Source organism: Hyperoodon ampullatus (genome assembly GCF_949752795.1).
Source record: "Hyperoodon ampullatus genome assembly, chromosome: 19".
In the NCBI taxonomy this organism is placed as follows: domain Eukaryota; kingdom Metazoa; phylum Chordata; class Mammalia; order Artiodactyla; family Ziphiidae; genus Hyperoodon; species Hyperoodon ampullatus.
In genome coordinates, this window is record NC_136932.1 from 4,599,737 (window position 1) to 4,623,037 (window position 23,301).

A 23,301-nucleotide genomic window follows, 5' to 3' on the forward strand; every position below is an offset into this window, starting at 1 on the left:
CCCTGAGACTGGGTTCCTCAAGCCCGGCCTCTGGTGGAGAGGGAGGTTTGGGGGCACACTCTGTCAAGATGATCCGGGGGACGCAGAAGGGCCCGGGGCCTGCGGCAGCCTGCGGAGAGAGGAAAGATGAGGGAGAGTGTGATCCCTGCAACCAAAGCACCCTGAGCTGGGATGGGGGGGTCACATGTGGGTGAGCCCAGCCCCTTCCTTTCACAGATGGGGAAACCGAGGCAGGGGAGGGTCCTGACTGAGTTTACCCAGCAAGTTAGAGGCAAAGCTGGGACTAGAACTCAGGCCTTTTCCCACCACACCCTACAGTCTCCCACCTTCTGGCAAAGATGCCAGTTTACCTAGAAGCACAGACACATGTTTACATCTCATCACCCATGTTAAACTCTGAGAGCAGCTCTCATGGTTGCTGCCAGGAGTTTACCCGTCTGTGCGATGGAGTAACAATAACGTGAGGCTGGTGGAGGATGAAGTGGGCACGTGCTTGGAACAATGCCTGGCACCGTGTAAGTGCTCCATAGATATTAGCTATCTGTTGACTCTAACTGGATGTCCGATACCCGCAGCCCCGTGTGGGTGCAGACCAGGTGTTGGCCTCTGGCCTCGGAGGGTGGGTCTGCCATCCTCATCTCAGGCCAGAGACTCCTGGTCCCTACCCCTTACTTCCGGAGCTTTCTCTGAGGGCTTCACAGTCACAACGGGAGGGGCTCAGTTAAGTCCCTCTGCTGCACAGGCTTGGGCAAAGCTAGAGCATCTGCCTCTGTGTGAGCGTCCCGGGCTCTGGCTTTGGTGGGGGCAGAGAGAGAGGCCCCCAGTCACCCCTACCCGACTTGCGTGAATTCTGGTCTAATTCTGAGCAGAGTTTTATACCAGGAACTTCATCTTTAATCCTTCCTGTTGCCCGTGAAATGGCTACCACTCTCATCACTTTACAGATGAGGAAACTGAGGTGGGGGGTATCATGTAATTTACCCAAGGTCACTTACTCACGGCTAGCTAGTGGCAGAGCCAGGATTTGAACCCAGGCAGTCTGACTCCAAGTCCAGTGCTCTTTCCACTAAAAGGAGCCATGGGGAGATGCGTGGGGGGCAGCAGGGACCCCCAGACCCCTCGCCCAAGGCAACCCACCCAGCCCTGCCACCTGCTTACCTGGATGTGGGAGGTGCAGACTGGGAAGGCAGAGAGGGCGACCCATGCCCGCCCGGCTCCACTGCCCGATGGCGCCTCAGGATGCAGAGGGGCAGCCAGCCCAAAGGGCCAGTGGAGGGGCTCTGCCCACTGGACCCCAACAGGGCTGGCTTCCAGGGCCAGAAAGGTGCAGTGGCTGGGTGCAGCGGGCCAAGGTGCTGAGGGCACAGCCAGCCTGGGGCAGCCCTGCCATACTGCTCACCCCGAGACGGCTCCTTGGACCGCTCTGTGCCCATCCTCTGCCCAGAAGACAGCACTGTCTACCCGTTTGGTGCCTGTCTGCTCCCCCCGCCAGGGAGCCAAAGCACCACCAGGTCTCAAGCCAGGCTAGAAATCAGGTGGCGGCCAGCACAGAACCCACTGTGGGCCAAGAGAACCAGATGAGGAAGGTGAACACGTGCGTGCGTGGGAGGCTCCCCTCTGCAGAGCAGACGCCCTCTTGCTACAACCTAACTGGGCAGAGGGAGAGATTCCCAGACCACCGCCCCGCAATTCCCCCTCCCCAACCAAGCACAGCCCCCTGGGGTGCAGACAGCAGGTCACCCTCAAATTCCCAAGAAAACATAAAAAGGAAATAAGTGCAGCAGGACAGCAGCGAGGGCTGAAGTTAGAGAGAAGGAAGAAATTCCTAATGTCGACAGACAGAACCGGCAGCCAAGGAAGGGCGTGGGTTTCTTCCATCCCAAGCTCTCTGCCCAGATGGGGCCATGGGGTGGAGAGAGGCTGTCAATGAGCCTTCCTCCTGGGCATGCTGGTGCCCAGTGCAAGGCATAGATTGTAGTGGGAGAAAGAGCCCCCACCTGGCACAGGCAGCGGAGTCGGGGAGATGGGGGTAGGGACTAGGCACGGGCTCAGGACAGTGTCAGACTGCGAGTTGGGCCTAAAGTCATGTAACAAGCAAGATCCAAACTCCAATCGCGGACCGAGACAAAACGTGGGCTCCGGGCCAGACCTAAGCTCTGGCTGCAGGTAGGAACAAAATACCCAAGCCACCACACGCCAGACCCGGAGTCAAGTCTGTGAGGAAGTGCAGACCCAAGGGGGCCACCAGGTACCAGGCTGCTGGAGTCTGGAGAGGGAAGGAAGGGTGATGCACCCCTCCTTGGGGCGGGGGAGCGGGGGAGGCCGTGGCAGCGGCGGGACTCCGGGATGTGACTGGCAGGGTCTAGCGGGGCTTCTAGCGGGTTAGCGTGAGAAGTGAGGAGAGGAAGCGTGGAGGCACAGGCAGAGAGAGCGTCGTGAGAGGTGGGGGGCAGCCCATTACCTTCCACGTGGGGCCCGGGGCTGAGCCCCCAGGAGGCCCCGGGTCCTGGGGGAACAGCAAGGTGGGGATCGGCTGGCGGCAGGGCGTGGGGGGGAGGGGAGACACTGAGCTTCTCTCAAACGCCTGGGGAGCAGAAGGTGGGGGCAGGCTTGGAGGAGGGGGTACAGGGAGGATGGGGGTGCTGGGCTCTGACCCAGGCACTCAGGGGGAGGGGGCGGCCTGGGCTGGCCCTCCTTGGCCCCTCACCACGGCCACTGGCCACCAGAGGCCCTGGTGGTCCAGGTCTTCAGCCTCTCGGGGAGGGGTGCTGAGAACACTCGAGTCTGGGTGACTTACAGCACTGGGAGGGGGTCAAGGTATATGGGCGAGTTTGTTAGAGCTTCTGTTCTCAGAACACTAGGGGATGGGGGTCTCAGGGCACAGGAGGTGTCAGGGCAGTTGCGGGGCGTCTCCGACACTACAGTAAAAACTCAAACATGCGGGGAGGGACTTTAGACCCCCTGCCCCATTTTACAGTGGAGAAGACACTGAGGCCAGAAGGAGAGGATCCTGAGGCAGCCTCGGTGGGGACCCAAGAATCCAGTCCCCTGTCCTAGTCCGGGCCCCTCACCCTGGGGTCAGCCTGACAGGCAGAGGGAGGGGGCCTGGCTGATGACTCAGGGGCCAGGTGCGCCCCCGACCCACCTCCAGCTCTGCGATGATGCGGTCCTCGTCGTCCTCATCCTTGATGGCGGAGGCCATGATGGGGGGTGTGGAGGACGGGCGGGCCACCTCGGACACGGCTCGGCGCAGCTTCACCTGGGGCTTCTGCACCTCCAGCTCCTCAGACTCGGCCTTCTGCAAGGGCCCGGTCCCCATCAGGACCAGGCTCTGGCCCCCTCCAGCTCACCTCCTAGGCCCCAGCACTTCCAGACCATCTCCCACCTGCCCCAGCTCCTCATCTGCCAGGATGGCCCCCGGCCATGGAGGAAGCCCAAGCCAGAAGCAGAGTCACCACGGGCCAGCCTCCTTTCTTTCCTTCCACTTCCTCTGAGAGAGGGGACCACCCCAGAGAGCCTCCAGAGGTCGTCTCAGGCATCCCCCCAACTCAACCCCCTGACCCCTACCCAAGCGGTGGTGGTACCTTGATGAAGGCCGAGTCCTTCTTGCTGGTGACCACGACCTCTCCAGTGCGCGTGGTGGTCAGGCCATGGGAGGAGGGGAAGCTCCGGCGGGGAGGGGGCGGCGGGGGCGACTTGGACGGCTTCTCCGTGCGGTATCGGGGCACTGTCAGCTCATCTGCGGGCAGCCGAGGGACTGGGGGTCAGGGGACTCGTAACCCTGGAGTCTGTGCGCCACATCTGACTCCAGGGTTAGTATAAACCGGGCTTCCTCCTCCAGGGAGGAAGGGAGAGGGACGCGCAGGGGAAAGGACACAGGCCCCCTCCTCCTCCTCTCCTACCTCCGCATGCAATCCAACCCCAAGCCCTGCTGCTCCTCCCCTTACAGCCCCCTCATCCCTTGCAACTCAAAGTGTGGCCCGTGGAACCACAGCATTGGCAGCACGTGGGAGCTTGTTAGAAGTGCAGAAGCACAGGCCCCACCCAGAGCTGCTGAATCAGAATCCACGTTCTAGCAGATCCCCGGGTGATTTCACGTGCACATTCAAGTTTGAGAATCACTGCTCTAACCCATCCCTTTCCTGCCCACCCCTCAGCCCTGCCCTGCACAGACCTTCATCCTTTCTCCATCAAGAGAGAGTGGTTATACTATTCTGAGAGTCTGACCCCACCCACCAGGCTCTCCTTTCCCCCAGTTCTTCCCGGGGTGGGGGCTGCTTCCTGGGCAACCTGCAGAAAAGTCACTCAAGCCTGACATTCCTCTGCCTTTGATCCCCCAGTGATTCCCCATGACCCCAAACCACGTTCAAGTCTCTTGGCCCAGCACCCTCTGCGCCTGCCGACCTTTCAGCTTCAGCTCTGCTTACTACTACTACTCCCTGGTCTGGACCCAGCTGGGCAACACCAAACACACACCTCCAGGCATTTGTACGTGCTGTTTCTCCCTGGAGTGCCCTCTCTCACTGGCCAGGGAAATGCAAGACTCCAGTGGAAAGTCCCCTTCCATGGGAAGACCTTCCTGCCCTTCCAGGGCCTCCTCTAGGACAGCATTTAGCACCTGAATCCTATTTCCGGTTTACACACGAGGTATGGCCTGGGACAGATGACCTAACCACACTGGGCCTTAGTGTCCTCATCTGTAAAATGGAAATAATGACTATATCTGCCTCCTGGGATTGCTGCACAATTATAAGGATTGATACGTAGAAAGCATTTGGAGCAGTTCTTGCCGCATAGTACAGATGTTGGTATTATTCTCCCACGAAATTTTAAGCTCTTTGAAAGCAGCCTTATCTCCTTATCCCCAGCACCCAGCAGATAGTGGGTGCTTGACAAATATATACGTGGCAGGAATGAATAAATGCGTGAATGACAGTTGCCATTTCTGGCTCGGGTTTCTCACAGGCTAAGGGAGCACGGGAACCCTGTCCGTATAGCTCAGCGCTGCACTCGCACCCCGTCGTCTCACCACAGCCTCGCTTCTGGCACACACACTGGGTCAGAACGTGCAGGGGGATGAGCCTCTGCCTGGCCTTGCTCATCCTCCCTGCATGGTCCTCTCAGCAGCAGTCAGAGCAGTGGGAAAAACCCCTGGATGGAGGCCGGTGCTATCCCGTCCTTCTGGGTCTCCCTTCGTGGATGAGGCGCAGGCCAGCACCTCCCTCCTCTGGCAGCCCGACCACAAAGATTCTCACTCCCAAGCACCTCCCCCATTAACCTCCCGAGGCTGGGGCTCCCCTCCTCTGGGCTCTTCGCCAGCCCCCTACCTGCCCCCATACCTGAGCCTCTCCTTCCACTGGGCTCCGTTCGGGGGGTTGCCTTCTGGCCGTGGGGCATCTTGGGGGGCTTGTGGTCAGGGGTGGGGGCTGGGCCTGGGTGGGCCTTGCTGCCACAATCCAGGTCGGGGATGGCCTTCAGCAGCTCTGCCTGCGTCTCCTCCAGAAGCCGGTTGATGTCCTTGGCGCTGTACTGGGTCAGGGCTGCCCGCTTTTCCTCCCAGTCCCGCTCGGCAGCCTTGAGAGGAGGGGTCGACAGTCAGGACTGAAGCAGCTGCCCTGCTCCTGGACCTCTGGGGCCTCAGCCACACATGCAAGGAATGGAAAGGAAGCCTCCCATTTGGTCCGAGCCTCGGGCTCCTCCTTGAGTATTACATGCTTTCCCTGTGAGCCTGGAATACCACCTTCATTACAAACTACTCTTGGGATAAACTTCTTAGACCTACTTTTAGACATTCTATTCTGTCTCACTGAGCACATAATCGACTCTTATGCTCGCACCACACTGCCTTGATTATCATAGGTTTATAATATGCTTTTCTGTCTAGCAGGACTAATGTCACCCTCAGGATGCTTCTCAGACTTCCTCGTCCCCCAGGAACAAGTCCCCACGTGTTGGCACTTGCCAGTCTAGGACGGTGGTGAGAATGTGTGAGCCTAGTTCTGGCCCCCCCATGCCGGGCCCAGCACCTCAACAGACACAGCCTTGTCCACGCTTCTCTTGCCAGGAGTGTCCAGGCCTTTGGTGGGGTTGCCCGCCTTCGGGGTCGGAGGGGCCCCCTCGGTTGGCCCGCTCATCTCGTGGAGCTTCAGTGGAGGGCTGGGGGGTGGCATTTCAAAGTCCAAGCTCTTGTTGAAGTCAGTCTCGGCTGTCACCTTCTTGGGGGACTGATTCAGGAGGTTGCTGGGGGGTGGCCATGCACCTTCGTCCACTTGCCTGGGGTTGGGAGAGTTGGGGGCAGCTGTGAGGCCTGCAGGGTGGTGGCCCCGTGGGAGGGAAGCCTGGCCTGGGGGAGGTGGGGTTTGAGGAGGGCTCTGGGATCTTGCAGGACAAGTGGAAGGGCCTGGGGAGGAGTGACTGCATCCGGCAAATGGGAGGGCCAAGCCTACAACATGCACGGAGCCACAGGTCAGAGCTGAGGTGCAGATCCAGTTGGCACACCAGTGAGCTTTGTGGGAACTGGGATAAGGGGTCAGGTTGACCTATCGATCTAGCTCAGTATGTGACCCCACTGGGAAACTGGAGGTCAGAGATAAGAACTCAGGGATAGAATGACCTTCGGATCTGGGCCAGCGTGTCTGTGACCCCTCGGCAGCGCTTGAGTAGCCCATCCAGGCGCTGTGGCTCCTCCTTCAGGAACTTCACTGCCTCCACCTCCACACGCAGCACTACCCGCATCTTGCTCTGCAGGCCTGGGAAGTGAGCTGAGGGGAAGGGAAGGAGTGAGCTGGGGAGGGAGCAGCTCCGAGGATTGGGAGGACAGGCAGTGGGGTGGGGGTCGGGGTGCCCCCAGGCTCACCCTTGAGTTCAGTCAGCGTCTCCCCGAGCTGCTTCAGCACCAGCGCCTTCTCTTCCAGCTCGGGCCCAGGCACCAGTCGGTGGTTGTGGGACACGTCCCTCTGGATCTTCTCCACCGACTTCTCCAGGTCACTGCAGCCACAGAAAGACCCTTTCAGCCCCTCTGACCCCAGCCCAGCCCCCTGAAATTGGGCAGCTGGAAAGAAATCAGGCCACCAATCAGATCAAAATTAAAAGCCATCCACCAGGCCACAAGCCCAAGTGAAATCAGAAAGCCAAACTTCAGAGATGAGACTTCAGAAGCACTCCCTAACAGGTGCCCTGGGTCCCCTCTTTGAAGCTCTGATCTTTAGCAACATCAATCCAAATCTCCCTCCCGATAACCTGCATCCTCTGATTCTCATTATGCCAAGGACACGGCAGAGAAACTGGCAGCTTTTCAGAGAACTGGAGGCAGTCACATGTGCTCCTAGAGTCTCTTCTTTTCCAGGGTGGCACTGCCATGTCCATCCACCTTTGCTCAAGTGATCCAGACACTCAGCCTCTTTCCTCAATGACAAAGCTGCTTTCAATTTTCAGATGGTTTATGCTGAGCTTGTGGGGTTTTGTTCTTCTTTTAAAAAATGTATTTATGGGGCTTCCCTGGTGGCGCAGTGGTTGAGAGTCCGCCTGCCAATGCAGGGGACGCGGGTTCGTGCCCCGGTCCAGGAAAATCCCACATGCCGCGGAGTGGCTAGGCCCGTGAGAAATGGCCGCTGAGCCTGCGCGTCCGGAGCCTGTGCGCCGCAACGGGAGAGGCCACAACAGTGAGAGGTGGCCCGCGTACCGCAAAAAAAAAAAAAAAAAAAAAAAAAATTTATTTATGTATTTATTTTTGGCTGCATTGGGTCCTCGTTGGTGCGCTCAGGCTTTCTCTAGTTGCGGTGAGCGGGGGCTACTCTTAGTGGCGGTGCACGGGCTTCTCACTGCGGTGGCTTCTCTTGTTGCGGAGCACAGGCTCTAGGTGTGCAGGCTTCAGTAGTTGTGGTGCACGGGCTCAGTAGTTGTGGCTCACGGGCTCTAGAGCGCAGGCTCAGTAGTTGCAGTGCACGGGCTTAGTTGCTCCGCAGCATGTGGGATCTTCCCGGACCAGGGCTGGAACCTGTGTCCCCTGCATTGGCAGGCGGATTCTTAACCACTGCACCACCAGGGAAGCCCTTGTGTCGTTTTAAAACCCTCCATATTTCTAAAATGTAAATCAGACTACCAAGTCACCACCGCCTGTTTTGAACCCGAAATGGATCCCAACATTTTGAGGCTAAAATCTAAACTCTTCAATGTAGCCAAGAAGGGTATGAGGGTAGTAGTTGAAAATTTGGCTCTGGAGTCACAGACAGATCCAAATTCCAATCCCAGCTCTGCCCGACCCAGCAGAGATCTTGGACAAGTTACTGACTGTCTCCAGCTCTCAACTTCCTCACCCCAAAAAATGGGGATGGTAAGGGTTCCTCCCTCCTGGGGCCACTGTGAGGATTAAATGAGCTAATGCAAGGGGTCAGTCCCTGGGAGCTGCTCTTATTTTCCCTCCAGCTACATCCACTGTCCTCCTCATCTGGCTTGCTTCAGTTTAGAACCATCCAGAATTGCTGAGGTCCTCGTATGTACTGCTCTCCCTGGGCCTCTATAATGCCATTTCCTCTGCCTAGAACACTCCATTTAGCACCCCCCCCACACACACACACACGCATGCACATGTGTGACTAACTCCCACTCATCCTCAGGTCCCAATGGGAACCTCTCCCCCCTTCCCTACACTTGGGGTTGGGGGTCTGCTTCCTCCCTGGAGCTCCTGTTTGCTGGGCTAAGCAACTCTAGGCAGGCAGACACCATGTCTTTCTGATTCACCTCTGATTTCCAGCACCTGGCACGGTGCCTGGAGCAGAATAAATGCCTGGTAAATAATTATGGAAGGAATGAATAAATGAAAGAAGGAACTCTGCCCAGGTAGGTCATCTCAGTTCTGTACTTGAGTCACTGATGTCCCTGACCCACATGCAGGACTCTACATACATTCCTGTCAAATCCCATCTGTTGGATTTCAGCTCAATGATCCATGTAGGAACAACCTTTGAATCTCAGGTCTACCATCCGACAGATTTGCTCCCCCTCAAAGCTCTGTGTCATCAGCAAATCTTATCAGCATGCTTTATACATCTTCATCCAACTAGCGGGTGAAAAGACATATCACACTGGAGCCAAGGACAAAATCCTGTGAGTCAGCACTACCAGCTAAAGAGCTGTCTTGTACTAGTGCTTATGGCCTGCCAGGTGCACATTCATCTCCTCCCTTTCTTTATCTTATTTAATCCTCACAACAAATCCTGTGGGTGGGAACCATTGTTAGCTCCAGTTTACACACAAACAGTAGCTTAGACACTAGACTACATTTCCCAGCCTCCCTTGCAGGTAGAAGTGGTCATTCGACTGAGGTCTAGCGAATGGAATATGAGTGGAAGGGGTACATGCTGTTTCCAGACCTGGCCCCTAAAACCCTCCCATGTAAGCTCCTCCATGCTCACTTCCCCTTCCTGTTGGTTGAAAGACAATGACCCTGTGGATAATCTTGGAAGACACATACTGAAGATGGCAAAACCTCCATTAGCCTGGGTCCCTGAATGACTGCATGGAGGAAAGCCACTCCGCTAACCCACCAATACTGTTCCATGAGAAAGAAAGGTATATTGATTACTTTTGAACCATTATACAATTTGTTACAGCAGCTAACCTAACTAGTTAATTAGGTACCCTAACTAAGCTACCCTAATGATGGGCTTTGGCATTAAAAAAAAAAAAAAATGAGGCTCAGAGAGATTAACTAACTTGTCCAAGGTCACACAACTATTTTGTGGCAAAGCAGGATCTACTCCTGTCTGACTTCAGCCATTGGGTTCTGCTGCATCTCCCTCCCACACTGGACTAACATCACCCCACACCCACCGTCACACCAAGGCTTCACTCCGCCCCACGCGAAAGAACAACTCTCTTTTGATGCGTGTGATACCTGACTGGCTCAGGGGGGGCCAGTTTTGTAAAATGGTCACTCTCAAACATCACTCTGCAGAGGAAGGGACCTTCATTTAAAAGAGCACTCAGGTAAGCCTTCAGGAGGAAATAACACTGCAGCTCTCGGGCAGAAGGGACAAGGCCCCCCTTAGGCTCAATTAGCACCTCGATTTTCTGATCATTACCATCTGCCAAAGTTTGGGGGCCCATAACCTGGGCAGGCTCTGCAAGTGAGTCCAGACCAGCCCAAGTCTAGACACGGGAATCAGAAAGTAGTGGGGCTTTCCAGACCCAGGTTTAGTTCTAGAGGAGTTGAGAGGTGAGGCTCAGGACAGAACCAGCTATATAATTTGAGGGTCCCAAAGCAAAATGCAGATTTTGCCCCTAGTTTAAAAATTAAGAATTTCAAGATAGTGATAGCAGAGCATTAAACCAAGCATGGGCCTTCACAAGTGTGGGGCCCTGTGCGATTGCACATGTCACAGGCTTACAAAACTGGTCCTGGGTTGGGTCACATTATGCTCCAGAGGCCAAAAGGTCTCAGGCAGCAGAGGCTTTCCCTAAGGGCAATGTCTAGACAGCGCTCAAGTGCTTGGCTAGAAGGACAGGTGAGTGAGCCAAGCTGAGTGAAGCACCGAGTCAGCCTTTACTTCCAGCAAGATGCCAGGGCAAAAGCAAGGGGCAGAGTGAAGCCGAGCAAGAGCAAGTGCACAGGGGCTGCAGCCAGAGCAGGGGTAAGGACGGGCCTGCTGCTGACTTAACGCCAGGAGGCTGTGGGAGCTGGGCAGGGACGTCCCCCTGGCCAAGCCGAAGCCACTGCCGTGCTGCTGTGCAGCCCAGGCCCCACCCAAAAAAAAGGCAGGAACTCCTTTCGAAGTAGATGGAGAATCCTGCCAGAAGCATATATCAGCCCCCAAGCTCTCTCAAGTGAGCAGTCTGAGCAATGGGTTTGATAACAGGGCAGCGGGTAGGGAGTCTGTGTCCTCCTGGAGAACCGAGGCCCCCAGGAGGCTGAGGACCAGACACTCATATGACAGGAGCATAAATACATCCTTTCATCCCTTCTGCCTCTGTACTTTTATATTTCCTTTTATTTTCCTTTAATGTCTCAGTAAAGTTCCTTTTGAAAATTCCAACCCCGCTCCTCTGTGCTGAATAAAAAGGGGCAAAAAGGGGACACGACAGTTGGGTAAATGGAATTCCCTGGGTAAGGGGGTGGCAGCCATCCGTCTACTTGGAGACGTGACAAGAGCTGTCACTCAGCTGTCACACTAGGGGTGATGCAGCGGCTGCCACCAGCTTATTTCCAAGTGGGATGGCCCTTTATTTCATCTCAGCCACAAGGGGTCATGAGAATCTTTGCCCTGTGCATCACTGAAAAGCACATGTACTTAGAGGCTGTGAGCCCAAGACTGAGGAGCAGGGACCCTTTTCAAGTAGCCCCTTGCAAGTGATACAGCCAATTATGACCTCGGTGGGAAAGCTGGGCTCCTCTGAGCAGCCTCCCTGGCTCCGAGTCGCTGACCACTAGAATCCAAGTCCTCTCTGGGAAGAATTGCGAAAATCTTAATACTGGGCACAGGTGAGGAAGCTGAAGTGCAGAGAAGGGTAAAATCTATCGTGATCAAACAGCCTCTCAGTGTCGGAGCTGGACCTCAGGCCCCTTGTGCCCTGAACCACCAAGAGGGAGACCAGATGGAGGAGCGGGGCCTCTGCCTCAGACCCCAGGGACTGACCAGGGAAGGCTGCAGGGGGGCTGGGGCTGCTCACTCAGTGGAGGGACAGCGGCAGGCAGCCTCTCCCTTCAGTGGTGCCAGACAATCGAATCTTGGCCAGACAGCCGTTTGTTAAATTTCGAGCAGAGGACCGTCTTCTGTTAACCCTTCCATGTCTAAGCATTTGGGGGTGGGGCGTTCTCTCTTCCTGGAGCCCTGTTTCAGCTGCACTAGGACGGGAGGAAGGTTCTCCTTGGCTATACCTGGTCTCAGAGATCAGAGACTTGGAGTGGTGGCAACTGTGACTGGTCAGCACCAAGCTGGCCACACCTGAAAGCTCCACCTGAATACTCGAGGGTCAGTTTGCACGGGCCACAGGCCAGAATGAACGCAGGCAGAGGGCAGAGTGACATCGGGCAGCTGGACGCATGAGAGTAAGGCTGCAGGCCACGGGGAAGCCAGACTGTGGACCTTTAGGAAGCAAGAACATAGCAAAAGCAGGCATCAAGCCAGAAAAAAAGAAAACAGGAATTGTGCCAGATGGTCAAAGGTTTGTGGGTCACAGAGAAATCAGGCCACAGAGAAGAAGGAAATCAGGCTTCTGAACGTCACCTGTGATTCAGAAGGAAGGGAGCTTCGCCTCCCCGTGAAACCAGGTTGCCGGCCACCCAGGCCGCACCCCCAGCCCTCCCTCCAAAGCTGGGCCCAGCCTCACTTGAGCTGCTGGGTGATGAGCTCCTCGTCGTTGAGGTAGCGCAGCCGCTCCTCCTCCACTAGGGTGCGCTGCCGCTGCAGCGGGTCCTCCTGCCGCCGCGCCGCCTCCGACACGCGCATGCTCAGCTCCGCCTCCGTGCCCTTCAGCAGCGCGCGCAAAGACTCCAGGTTCTGTAGCTGCGGGAAGCAGATGGACCGATGGACGGGGGTGGGAGGGAACGGAGGCACGCAGCCGGGAGAGGGCTAGGAGGAGGCAGGCAGAGGAGAGCCCGACGCGGGGCAAGCTCCACGGAAGATACCAATGCTCGGCCGTGGCCGTGAGCAGCAGTGAAAGGGTGGGATGGTGGGGGGCACAGGCCGAGGGCTTAGTTCTGGGGAAGAATAGAGGCAGGAGGAGAACGGCCTGGGATAGTGGAGGGAGGAGTGCCAGGTTGGGCCCTGCAGAAGGTGCAGCTGCATGGCTGTGGCGGTTAGCTGCAGCGAGGGGGTAAGATGGTGGGGGGCGGAGGACAGTGTTTCATTCTGGGGAAATATAGAGGCAGGAGAACGGGGTAGCGGATATTTGGGGGGCAAGGGGTGGCCCTACGTAGGGCCCTGCCCACCTTGCGGCTGCATGGCTATGGCTTCGATGAAGGACTCAAGCACTGGGGTTTGATAGAGCTTCCGTGGCTGGGCCGGGAAAACCGAGTTCTAAGGCCGAGTTGGGGCAAAGGTGGGGGTGGGCGAGATCTTACCCACTGCCCAGATGGCAACTCTCTGCCCCCTCTCCAGCCTGTCTCTAGTCATTATTCTCACCTGACGGGCCCTGGGATACTCTCGAGGAGCGGGCACAGCGATGCCAGGCTCCTGACTGGTGGGACCATCTGCCAGGCGGGGCAGGCCCGGGAAGACTGTGTGGGCTCAGGAAGGGAGAGCTGAGGGGATCTGGGGGAAGGGCTTCCGCCCAAGGGAGGGGAGGGGGTAGAGAATGCGGGGCAGGAAGGGACAGGGACTGCCCTGAGGGATACTGACCGGAGAAGGGGGCTCAGTGAGGTGAGGTGGATTGGGGCTTCAGGAGAGCGGTGAGGATTAAGGAAAGGGGCAAGAGGGCTCAGTGCGGGGGACCCGGGCGAGGGATGGGGGCTTGGCGAGGGAGTAGAGACTCAGCGAGGTGGCCAGAGTTCGAGGAGGGTTTCGGAGAGCACCCCAGTGAGCGGCGGAGGGCCCTGGGATGGGGCAGACTCGCGGGAAGGAGTTTCGTGGGCGGGTTCTGGCGGGGCGGGGTTTGAGGAAGCGTGTTACATACAGGGCGAGGCCCCGGAGAGGGTGGTACCTGGAGCTTCCGCAATTGCTGAAGCTGGCTGCGCAGGTCACTGGTGCTGTTCTGCAGGCCACGCAGGTGTAGCTGCATCTGCAAACGGTTGATGGCAGTGGGCTGCCCCGCAGGCGTGCTGCTGGCCGAGGGCGGGGGAGGGCCGGACACTGGGGTGGCCCCGCTGCTCCGGCTGCCTGACCCGCAGGCTGCAGACAGGGACCACGAGGATGGGAGAAAGGGAATAAATCGTGAGCCTGGGGTAAAGTCCTCCCCACTCCTGACCCCACACAGCAGCCACAGAGAGACGTGGCTCTGGCTCCCTGCCCCAACTAGTGGTCAGCCCTCTGCGAGGAGCAAAGCGCCGGAGCGAAGGCATCTTGGTCTAAGGTGACTACTCATTTATCCACTGAAGCCTGGTGATGTAGCCACTTTACAGATTAGGAATCTGAGGTTCAGAGAGGGCAGGAACCTGTGGGGGAGGGGAGAAGGGTCACTCACGTGCTGAGGGGGTGGCTGCTCCATTGGAGCCTTCAATCTTCTCACTGTGGCACAGGGAAAAGATGGCCATCAGGGGGTCCAGGCCCCAGACTGTCAAAGCTGGGTGAGACCTTAACATAAACTCCTCCAGTCCCCTGATCTCAGGATGGAGTCCCAGAGAAGGGAGGCGATTCACCCAGGGCAAAATGATGAGACATTGGCAGAGCTGAGGCCAGGGCTCCTGCGGCTCGCTTTCCCTCCCTCTTGCCCAACCACATGCCTTGGCAGTGGTGTTGGGAGAAGAACCTCACCTGGGGGTCTCTGGCTCCGAACCTCGCAGTAGGGCACTCTGCACCAGGCCAGTGAGGCTGGCAATTTGCTTCTCCATGGCCTCCATGCGCTCCCTGGGGAAGACGGTGGCTTTGAGCAACCCCATCTCTGGGCATGGGGTCCCTCCTGCCCAGCGCCCCATTCCTAAGATGGATAATTAGAGGAAATACCATTCCCTCCCCAGCCACCAGCACACAGACAATTCAAAGGGACCCACTGCCTAAGGATCCACAGCCTACCCCCAACATTGGAAAGGCCCTTCCCCGCCTGATAGTCACCCCCTCCCTCTCCAGACTCATCTCTCATCACCGGCTCCCTAATGGGCCCCACCCGGGCCACTCTGGGTCTCTGCACATGTATTCCCCCTGCCGGCATGCCCTCCTCCCTACCCTCTTCTCTGAAGCCATCCCAGAGTCCCCAACAGCCTTGAGGAGTACACCCTCCCAAGGGAAGAACAAGTATTTTTTTGCTGTGTCTCCCTCACTAGGCAGGGCAGGAACCGTGTTTGCTCAGCTTGGCATAAACAGTGGCCAGTGCAGTGCCTGGCACACAGGCCACAAGAAAGCTGTGTGAATGAACCGTTTCTTCTCACCTCTTAGCAGTGCTGCTTGAGGGCAGAGGGGGGCAGCTCAGTGCCCTGGTTACCTCCTCCAGCCTTGCACCCTTAGCAGGGAGCTGAATGATGGACAAGAGTTCCCAGCTCGGAGGCTACCTAAAGAAATGTGCCTCTCTCCCCATCCCCACTTCTTACCAGCACCCCCTCCCCAGTGGACTTCAGCCGGCCCTGTGCTGGACAGCTCTCATGGCGGCACACATTCTGTGTCTGAGCAGGAAAAGCACTAAATAAAGAGTTCTACTTCAGCCTCAATTTTAGTTGGGGAAACTGAGGCTCAGGGACCGGATGCAAACCCAGGTCTCCAGGGTCCTTGTCTGGGACCCTCTCGTCCAGCTCTCAGGCCTTGCAGATGAAACGTCTTTCCAGTGCCTTCCCTGCCACGGCCAAGATACTCTTGGCGACCCCTCAAGGCTACTCCGGGTCTACCAAGGATTCCCGGGTCTCAGAGTCCAGGACACAATCTGCCACGGACTCTGCCGTGTCCCCTCCCCACCCCACCCGCGCAGCCCCGGGCCTCGCCAGCGTCCCTCACCTGGTCTCCGTGTCCTTGGCTGGCACAGGCGGCCCGAACCCAACGAGCGGGCGCTCCCCAGGCCCGGGGAAGAGCTCGGGAGGGGGGGCTCCAGCCGTCGAGGAGCCCCCGGTGCTGCGGGTCTTGCCTCCGGGGCTCTCGGCGAAGACCGACGAGGAGCCCGAGTCCTTGCGGAAGGACTGGCGCACCGGCGAGCCGCGGCTGGGCGGCCCCGAGTAGGGGCTGTGCGGCGGCGGGGGACCCCCGGGGGGCGCAGCCACGTCGCCCAGCTTCTGCGGTGACGAGGGCGGCAGTCGGAAGCCGTAGCCGTCGCCGTAGAGCGGGCCGCCTCCGGCCGCCGCCTTGTACAGCGAGTCCTCCAGGTCGGACTGCAGCGCGGCGGCCGAGTAAGTGCTGAGTGAGCGCACCGAGCCGCGCTTGTACAGGCCACCGGCGCCCGGGTAGGCGAATGGGTCGCCGGCGGCCGCGGCCAGGCTCAGGCGGCCCTCGTGGAGCAGCCCGTAGGGGTCCGCGTAGAGGCCCTCGCCCTTCACCAGCACCATGCCGCCCGCCTTGCCCGCCAGGTCCTCATCCGGCTTCACGTCGCGCCGCTCCAGGATGGCGCTGGGGCTCGGGCTAACGCCCGGGGCGGCGGGGGCGCTTCCCAGCCGCTCGGCCGCGTGGTGCACGGGGCTGCCGGCGTAGGAGGGCGGGCGCCCCCCGGCGTACGATAGGCGCGAGCGCGACGGCGAGCCCGGCGGCAGCCCCGACGGTAGCCCCGGCGGCGGCGAACCGGAGGCCAGGTGCGGCGCCGGCGACAGGTTGTTGAGGCGCCGCGTGGGCGACGACTCCCGCGACGCATACACCATCTCTCTCTGTGCAGAAGACAGCCCCCGAACCCCACAGGGCTGGTCACAAAGGGGGATCCCTTGCTTCTTACTTGAGGAGCCAGCAGCTCCCCCCTGACGCTTAGGAAGTCCTTTCTGTTCTCTGCCTTCCCACCCTCCTGCTGCATCTTGGGCCCCTTTCCCTTCAGGGCTCCCAGCACGGAGGAAGAAGTGGTGGAGGGAGGGGCACCAGAGGAGCGACCCCCAGCCCACCCTATGGTGGGGGACGGGAAGCGAAAAGGTAAGGGGTGGTTCCTGAGAGAGGTCTCCTAGAATATTTAGAGGCGGGTTCGAGAAATCTGATCGCACAAGAGGGGAAAGTGGCAGATGAGGGGAAGGACTCCTCCATGACTCCACAATTAATGGAGGCCACCCTCTGCTCCAGCCTCCACATTCCCTTCTCCAAAGCTGTCCCTGGTGACAAGTGACTAGACTCTGTGCTCCTGGACCCCATCTGCCCAGACTCCCCAATGCCCGGGGCCTCCCCAGCCATACCCGGAGGTCCCCGTTGGTGAGGTGTGAGCCAGGGAAAGCGGCGTAGAGTGGCTCCTTCCTATAGATCTTGATAATACTGCGGTCCTGGATGTCCCTGGGGGAGGGAGGGGGGCAGACGGTCACCAACCCCCAGCCGTGTGACGAGGAGGGGAAGCTACTCCAGGCAGACGGAAGAGGGGTGGCCAAGAAGGGCCACGAGCCCCAAACCCTTCCTAACTCCTTGCCCAGGGGATCTCGTGCCTCGGGCTGCCTGCCACCAACACACACACACTCCGCAGCTTCCACCCCGTACACCTCCTCGGCCTCACGAGCCATTTTCAGGTTAGCTCAAGCCAAGGCCAATCAGCAGGGGTGGGTGATTTAAAGGGAGGGGGTGGGGCCGGGATGACCGAAGAAGGGGGCGGGGCGGTAGGGCTCCGGGAGGAGAGGGGAAGGGCTGAGGTTGGGTCAGGAGGGGGCTGGGGAATGACCTGCGGCGTCGAACCCCCCTCAGAGGAGGAGTATGGGGAGGCCCACCCCATCCCCCCCCGGGGCCACGCCCACCGGACGTCCTCCAACTCGTAGAAGACGTTGCGAGCCTCGTCCTTGATGAGGATGGCGGTGTTGGGCGACTTCAGCATGCCCATGGTGAGCTTCTGCGGGAACATGTGCGCGATGAGTGCGTGCAGCGTGTCCAGGCTGCTGACCTCGTGCGTGATGTGCACGCGCCGAGTCTCCTCCCCGAACTGCAGGAACAGCACCCCTGCGAAGGAGACGCCGCCCTCGCGGTCAGGGCCGCTATCACCGCCACGCCGGCGGCCCGGGGAGCCTTGGGGAGCCGCGCTCGTCCCGCAGAGGCAGGGTCTGAGGCCGGATGCCGCCCCGGAGTGCAGGTGCACCCAGGCACTCCTCATGCTGCCGGCCCCTTAAGGCATCTCCTCGCCCCCAGGCAGGTTGGAGTCTGGACGAGGAAATGGAATTGGGGGCAGGAGCAGGTGGGGCAGAAACAGAGTGAGTGGTTGCTTTGGGGGAGAGAGGTGAGAAGGGAGGGGATGAAGGAAGGGGGGGCTGCTGAAGGGGGTGAGAGAGAAGCCTAAGGGAGAGAGGAGGCTTGGAGAGAGACGGACAGGGCAGGGGGTGTGGAGGGAGAGAGAAGTGAGGGGAGAGAGAAGGGGAGGAAAGTTGGGAAGGGAGCCGCAGAGGAGGGAGAGGCCTTGTGGGGAGGAGGTTGCTGGGGGGACGGGGTGGGGGGGGGGGAAGATGGGTATGGGGGAAGGGAGCCAGAGGCTTACTAGAAAGATGGTTGAGGAGAGAGGGAGTGATCAAGGGGGTGGAGAGGGTTCCAGGGTGAGCAGAGAAGAGGGAGGAGCCAGTAGCCTGGAGGGAAGATGGACAAGCGGTACCTGGGGAGCGCAGCTTGGTCTGGCTGGTTGAGCGGGAGAGGGGCAGGCTCTGTCGGAAGCGGTTCATCCTACTGAAGCCCAGGGGCAGCTCCGCCTCCGACATGGTCTCCAGTGACTCAGCCGAGGCGTACGACAGCTTGGCCGCCTGGTCTGCCAGCCCAGGCTGGGCTCCCTGAGTGTGGCGCGAGCTGCGGGTCTGCAGGGGCAGGGCGGGGCAAGAGGAACCAGGAATGACCCCTTCACTCTGCCCACTGCCCCCATCCAGGCCCAGGGAGCCCCAGCCAGCCAGCCAGTGAGACACACACACACCCCCCGAGGGTCTCCTGGATTCCAGACTCGCTGTGTGGCTGCAGGAGAGTTCCCCAACCTCTTGGGGCCTTGGCCTCCCCGGGACACCCAGCAGGTAAGGAGTGGACAAAGGACTCAGGCACCCTGGGAAGCCAGACAAGAAACCATCTGAGCGGGAGCCATAGGCACGCCTGCTATTTTAAGCTTCCAAAGGACAACAACAACACAAATTTGTCACCGAGGTGAGCCGCAGAATCGTTGAGCAAATTGGGGCATTAGTTCCAGACATTAATTAAGCGGCGGATTCTCGAGTGATGAACGTATCCTTCGTGCAGTTCAGAGGGTTGGGGTGGGGGTGGGAAGCAGGGAGAAAGCAGAGAGCTAGGGACCCCAGGATCCCAGCTCTGGGAGGTATGGGCCCTCACAGAGCTGGGAACAATGTCCTGGACTTAGAGTGACTGGGAGAACCACCCCAAACCTCCCAAAGCCAGGTGGACCCCAGTTTCACACAGACTACCTGCCTAGTACATGCAGTGCACATGCTCAGCCCACACGAGCACATGGCATAAGTGCCAGGCCTCAGCCCCTCCCTGCATGGCACATGCTGCCACACAGCCAACCTGCCTGGCTAGCCTCCCAGAAAAGCCTCCTCCAGTACCAACATAGCAGCCCCGTGCCCTGAAGCCACAGCTGAGGGTGATATCTGGCTGGGGCTAGGGAAGGCTGTCACCCAGTGACCATTCCCTGCCCCAGGGACAGCTCGATCACTCTCTCCTTGGGAGAGGGGACACCCTGATTTCAACTGCACTTCAAGAGCCTACTTCGGGCTGAAAGCTGGGGCTGGCACTCAGGGCCACAGCCCCTCCCCTCAAACCTGGTTGCTGTCAGAAACCCATCTATTTAAGGGAGAAAGATACTGAATCAGATCTACATCATTCCCTGTTATGTAACATTATATATATATTAGATGTATCACACATATACATGTTATCAAGAAAAAAATCATGTTGCCCAACTGTGTTTTTCTATAAAATAAATTGCCTACCTTCAACAGCAACAAATCATTCGAAACAATTAACATCGGTTATCTTGGGCTTGAGACAGAGCATTCCCTTTCTACCTGATACATTTCTCTGCCGGGTGAACTTTGCACAATCAGAATGTATCATTTTTATAATTTTTTAAAAAACAGTAAAAGTATCTCTAAAAAGGAAGTATTTATTCTCCTCCTCAGCTCCCTCCATCCCCAAGTCCTGATTAACCCCTAACTAATCTCCATCTTCATATTAACTCAATTTAATGTTCCAGTCGGATTAGCAGTCTCGAAAAGAGAGAGCATTTCCTCTGATGGACAGTGTGCCCAGCTGTCCGCAAAGTGTCCTCAAGGGCTTGGAGATATAGCAGGTCAGATTTGGGGACATTAGCAGGCATCCAGCCTCAAGCACAATGCCTTGACCAGCGGGTGGGCATGGTTCTGGGGAGGAGGGAGGCAGCGTAGCAACTGGACCCACTGGGGGAATGCCTGTGCCCAGACTTTGGACCCTGCAGCTCAGTTCTAGGCTGATCACCAGTGCCGGCCTACACCCTTCTCTCTTCCCAGTGTGGGGAACCAGGCCTGGTCTGGTGGTCATGAGGTTGCCAGGCAACTGGAAGGTCAGTGGTTGCCAGGCTAGTATGGATGAGGGGCTACAGAATTCAGGCAAAATGAGGCAGCTAGCAGGGATGAAGAGTAGCGGGTGGCCACACAGTGCCTGGGGGGCCCAAGTGAGTTGCCAATAAGAAGATGGAACAGGGGCCAGAATGAAGGAGGGGCAGGGATCCTAGGGACTGAGAAGGCAGCCCAGGGAACCCTGCGAAAAGAGATGCCCACATTCCCTGCCCCACCAGTTCCTGTCTCCATCCTGGCCTCCTGGGCACCTTTCCATTCTCACAGCCTTTGTAGAAAACCCTCTTGAGAAGAGAGAAAGCCCATCAGCATGTCTCTCCAGCCCTGGGCTGGGACAACAGAGCAGAAAAAAAGTGAGTCATCCAGAAGGACTTCCTGACTAGAGGGAGGTGGCAGGAGAACAAGACAGTCGTTTAAGCGGAGCTTCTCCAAAGATGGGAAGCAGTGAGCACCGGTCCCGGGAGATGCTCCAGTGAGGAACCGATGACTCCTGGTCAGAGATCAGGCAGACGGAACCGAGTGGGGCAGTCCGACTAGGACCAGAGATTCCCAAAAGCTGTCTGCAAGCTAGGACAGAATCACTTGGGAGCTTTTAAAAACACTCTTTCCAGTGCCCCACATTCACTAAATCTGAATCTCTGGGGCTTGGAGCCTGGGGTTTGACAAGTTCCCAAGGTGATTCTGAGTTGGGAATCAAGTCGGTATCCAGGATGCTAATAGCTAATGAGGTTAAGGCTCACCATGAGCCAGGCACTGTGCTTAAGACATGCAGTCTCGAGCTTCCCTGGTGGCTCAGTGGTTGAGAGTCCGCCTGCCGATGCAGGGGACACGGGTTCGTGCCCCGGTCCGGGAAGATCCCACATGCCGCGGAGCGGCTGGGCCCGTGAGCCATGGCCGCTGAGCCTGTGCGTCCGGAGCCTGTGCTCCGCAACGGGAGAGGCCACGACAGTGAAAGGCCTGCGTACGGCAAAAAAAAAAAAGACATGCAGTCTCGTGTTTCTTCTACCTTTACAACAACTCTATGATGTAGATACTGTTCCATTTTATGGAGGAGAAACCAAGGCTCAGAGAATTATGTAACTTGCCCCAGGTCACCCAGCTAGTTAGTAGCAGACTGGAATTCACCACCAGGCAGCCTGGCCCTTGGCCCCGTGCATTGAACCACTACGCTCTACTGCTTCCTCCAAAAAGGCTATATGCCTGATGCCACGACTCTACAATTCTGTGATTCTCTGATTCAAGAACTTTTCTCTGGGAGGATGCATGCAAACAAGATGCTTGGAGCAAGATGGCACTGGGGGGTGGGCTTCCCTGGTGGCGCAGTGGTTGAGAGTCCACCTGCCGATGCAGGGGACACGGGTTTGTGCCCCGGTCCGGGAAGATCCCACATGCCGCGGAGCGGCTGGGCCCGTGAGCCATGGCCGCTGAGCCTGTGCGTCCGGAGCCTGTGCTCCGCAACGGGAGAGGCCACAACCGTGAGAGGCCCGCGTACCGCAAAAAAAAAAAAAAAAAAAAAAAGACACTGGGGGAGTCTAGAATGTATACCTCCCAACCCCTGTCATGATGCCCAGGATTTGAGGGACCGGAGACCCCAGGACGCAAGCCGCAGTCTAACTCAGTTTGGTTCTGAGCCTGGTGCCAGAGAAGAGGAGGTCCAGGAGCGTGCTCCCTTGGGGGTCAGCAGGATGCCCTTGGAGGGGACAGACATCTCTCCAGCTGTGGATGGCCCAAACTCTCCAGAGGAGGCAGGAAGACACCATCCCTGAGCCCAGCCCTCCACTTGGGCAACGGGTTTGGGGGTCTAAGTCTGTGAGTCTCTTGCCTGGCACTGACCAGCTCCCCACAGTGGAAAGTAAGAAAGGGATGAGGGGCCCATTATAGTCACAGGGCCTCCCTGGAAGATGAAGTCTGAGTTCAGAGAACAAGGCCCTCAATAAGATCACGGGGTCCACTTCCCTCCCCTGGAGCCAGCAGTCCCTCCAGGCTGGGGAAAATGCCTCTCTCATTCCCAAATGCTCTTTACGTCCTGGGGAAGCCTGAGCATCCCCAGCCCAGATACCCAGCAGGGGTGGCACAAACTCCCACACTGGATCCACAAGCCCCTGGCAGGCGAACCCAGGCTCTCTCAAAGCAGCAGACCCAGCCTGCAGTCCCAAGACCCACCACCCACACCAGACGGTCCCTTGCAGATGCACAACTTTGTGCAAAGCATGTGCAAGGAGGGGCAGGGACGGGAGCGCACATGCGGTTGTCACGGACGCAGAAGCACCACACACTGACCTTGAAACTCCAGTAGTTTGGCTGCTGATGGAAATAAGAGAAGAGATGGTTATGCGGGGGCGCTGGGAGGAGAGAGTGTGGCCAGGGGCTGGTTAGAGACCCTTGGCGCTCAGCACTCAGCCCTGGGACCTGGGCCCTCCACCCTCCCAGGAACAGGAAGGAAGCCATGCCTGGTACATCCCATTCTCTACGGAGGCCCGGGATGGCCCTGAGCGGGCTCCAGGCCTGCTGCTGGGGGAGGGGAGAACCATCATTCCAGACGTTTATAAGCCACGTAACCTAGTCACAGTAACTGTCCTCAGAGAGTTACAGGCCGGAAAAGACGCAGATGACCATGATACAGGGAACACGTGAGACACTGGCAGAGCTGAATTGGAGCTGCAGGATCAGAGAAAATGGCATCTGGTTGTGGCCGGCCAGGGAAAACTTCCCGGAAGAGGTGGCATTTTTGGTGAGTCTTTAAAAAATGAACATTTTTGCTGGGTCTTTAAAAAATGAGCAGCCGGAGGTTGGGAGGAAGGGCCTGCTGAGCAGAGGGCCTGGGGAGGCATGTACAGGGTGTGTTGAGGGAACAGTTCAGTTTGGCTGGGGCGCAGGGCCTGGGAAAGTAACAGGTTAGGCTGCAAAGAAGGGCCTGGGGCCAGAGGAGCGCCCTTAAATGCCAAGCGAAAGAGCTGAGACTTAACTGGGTGGACAAGCAGAAAGCATTTGCGTGAAACTGAGTGGGATGGGACTGGACCCCAGAAGGG

At 58.1% G+C, this 23,301-nt stretch overlaps 1 protein-coding gene across 2 annotated transcripts in view; it reads right to left on the reverse strand.

The window, feature by feature from the left end:
• SRCIN1 (SRC kinase signaling inhibitor 1) overlaps positions 1–23,301 on the reverse strand; it is a gene marked incomplete at both ends in the record, with an annotated part of 65,961 nt that overhangs the window by 9,746 nt on the left and 32,914 nt on the right. For both annotated transcript variants that reach the window (XM_079725416.1, XM_079725415.1), the window contains 15 exons: positions 3,146–3,298; positions 3,585–3,739; positions 5,340–5,574; positions 6,027–6,273; positions 6,614–6,761; positions 6,857–6,987; positions 12,328–12,503; positions 13,639–13,826; positions 14,119–14,162; positions 14,409–14,501; positions 15,576–16,429; positions 16,937–17,030; positions 17,480–17,678; positions 18,319–18,514; positions 22,553–22,576. In XM_079725416.1, the coding sequence (XP_079581542.1) occupies positions 3,146–3,298; positions 3,585–3,739; positions 5,340–5,574; positions 6,027–6,273; positions 6,614–6,761; positions 6,857–6,987; positions 12,328–12,503; positions 13,639–13,826; positions 14,119–14,162; positions 14,409–14,501; positions 15,576–16,429; positions 16,937–17,030; positions 17,480–17,678; positions 18,319–18,514; positions 22,553–22,576 (2,937 nt within the window). The remainder of the gene's footprint in view (positions 1–3,145; positions 3,299–3,584; positions 3,740–5,339; positions 5,575–6,026; positions 6,274–6,613; positions 6,762–6,856; positions 6,988–12,327; positions 12,504–13,638; positions 13,827–14,118; positions 14,163–14,408; positions 14,502–15,575; positions 16,430–16,936; positions 17,031–17,479; positions 17,679–18,318; positions 18,515–22,552; positions 22,577–23,301) is intronic.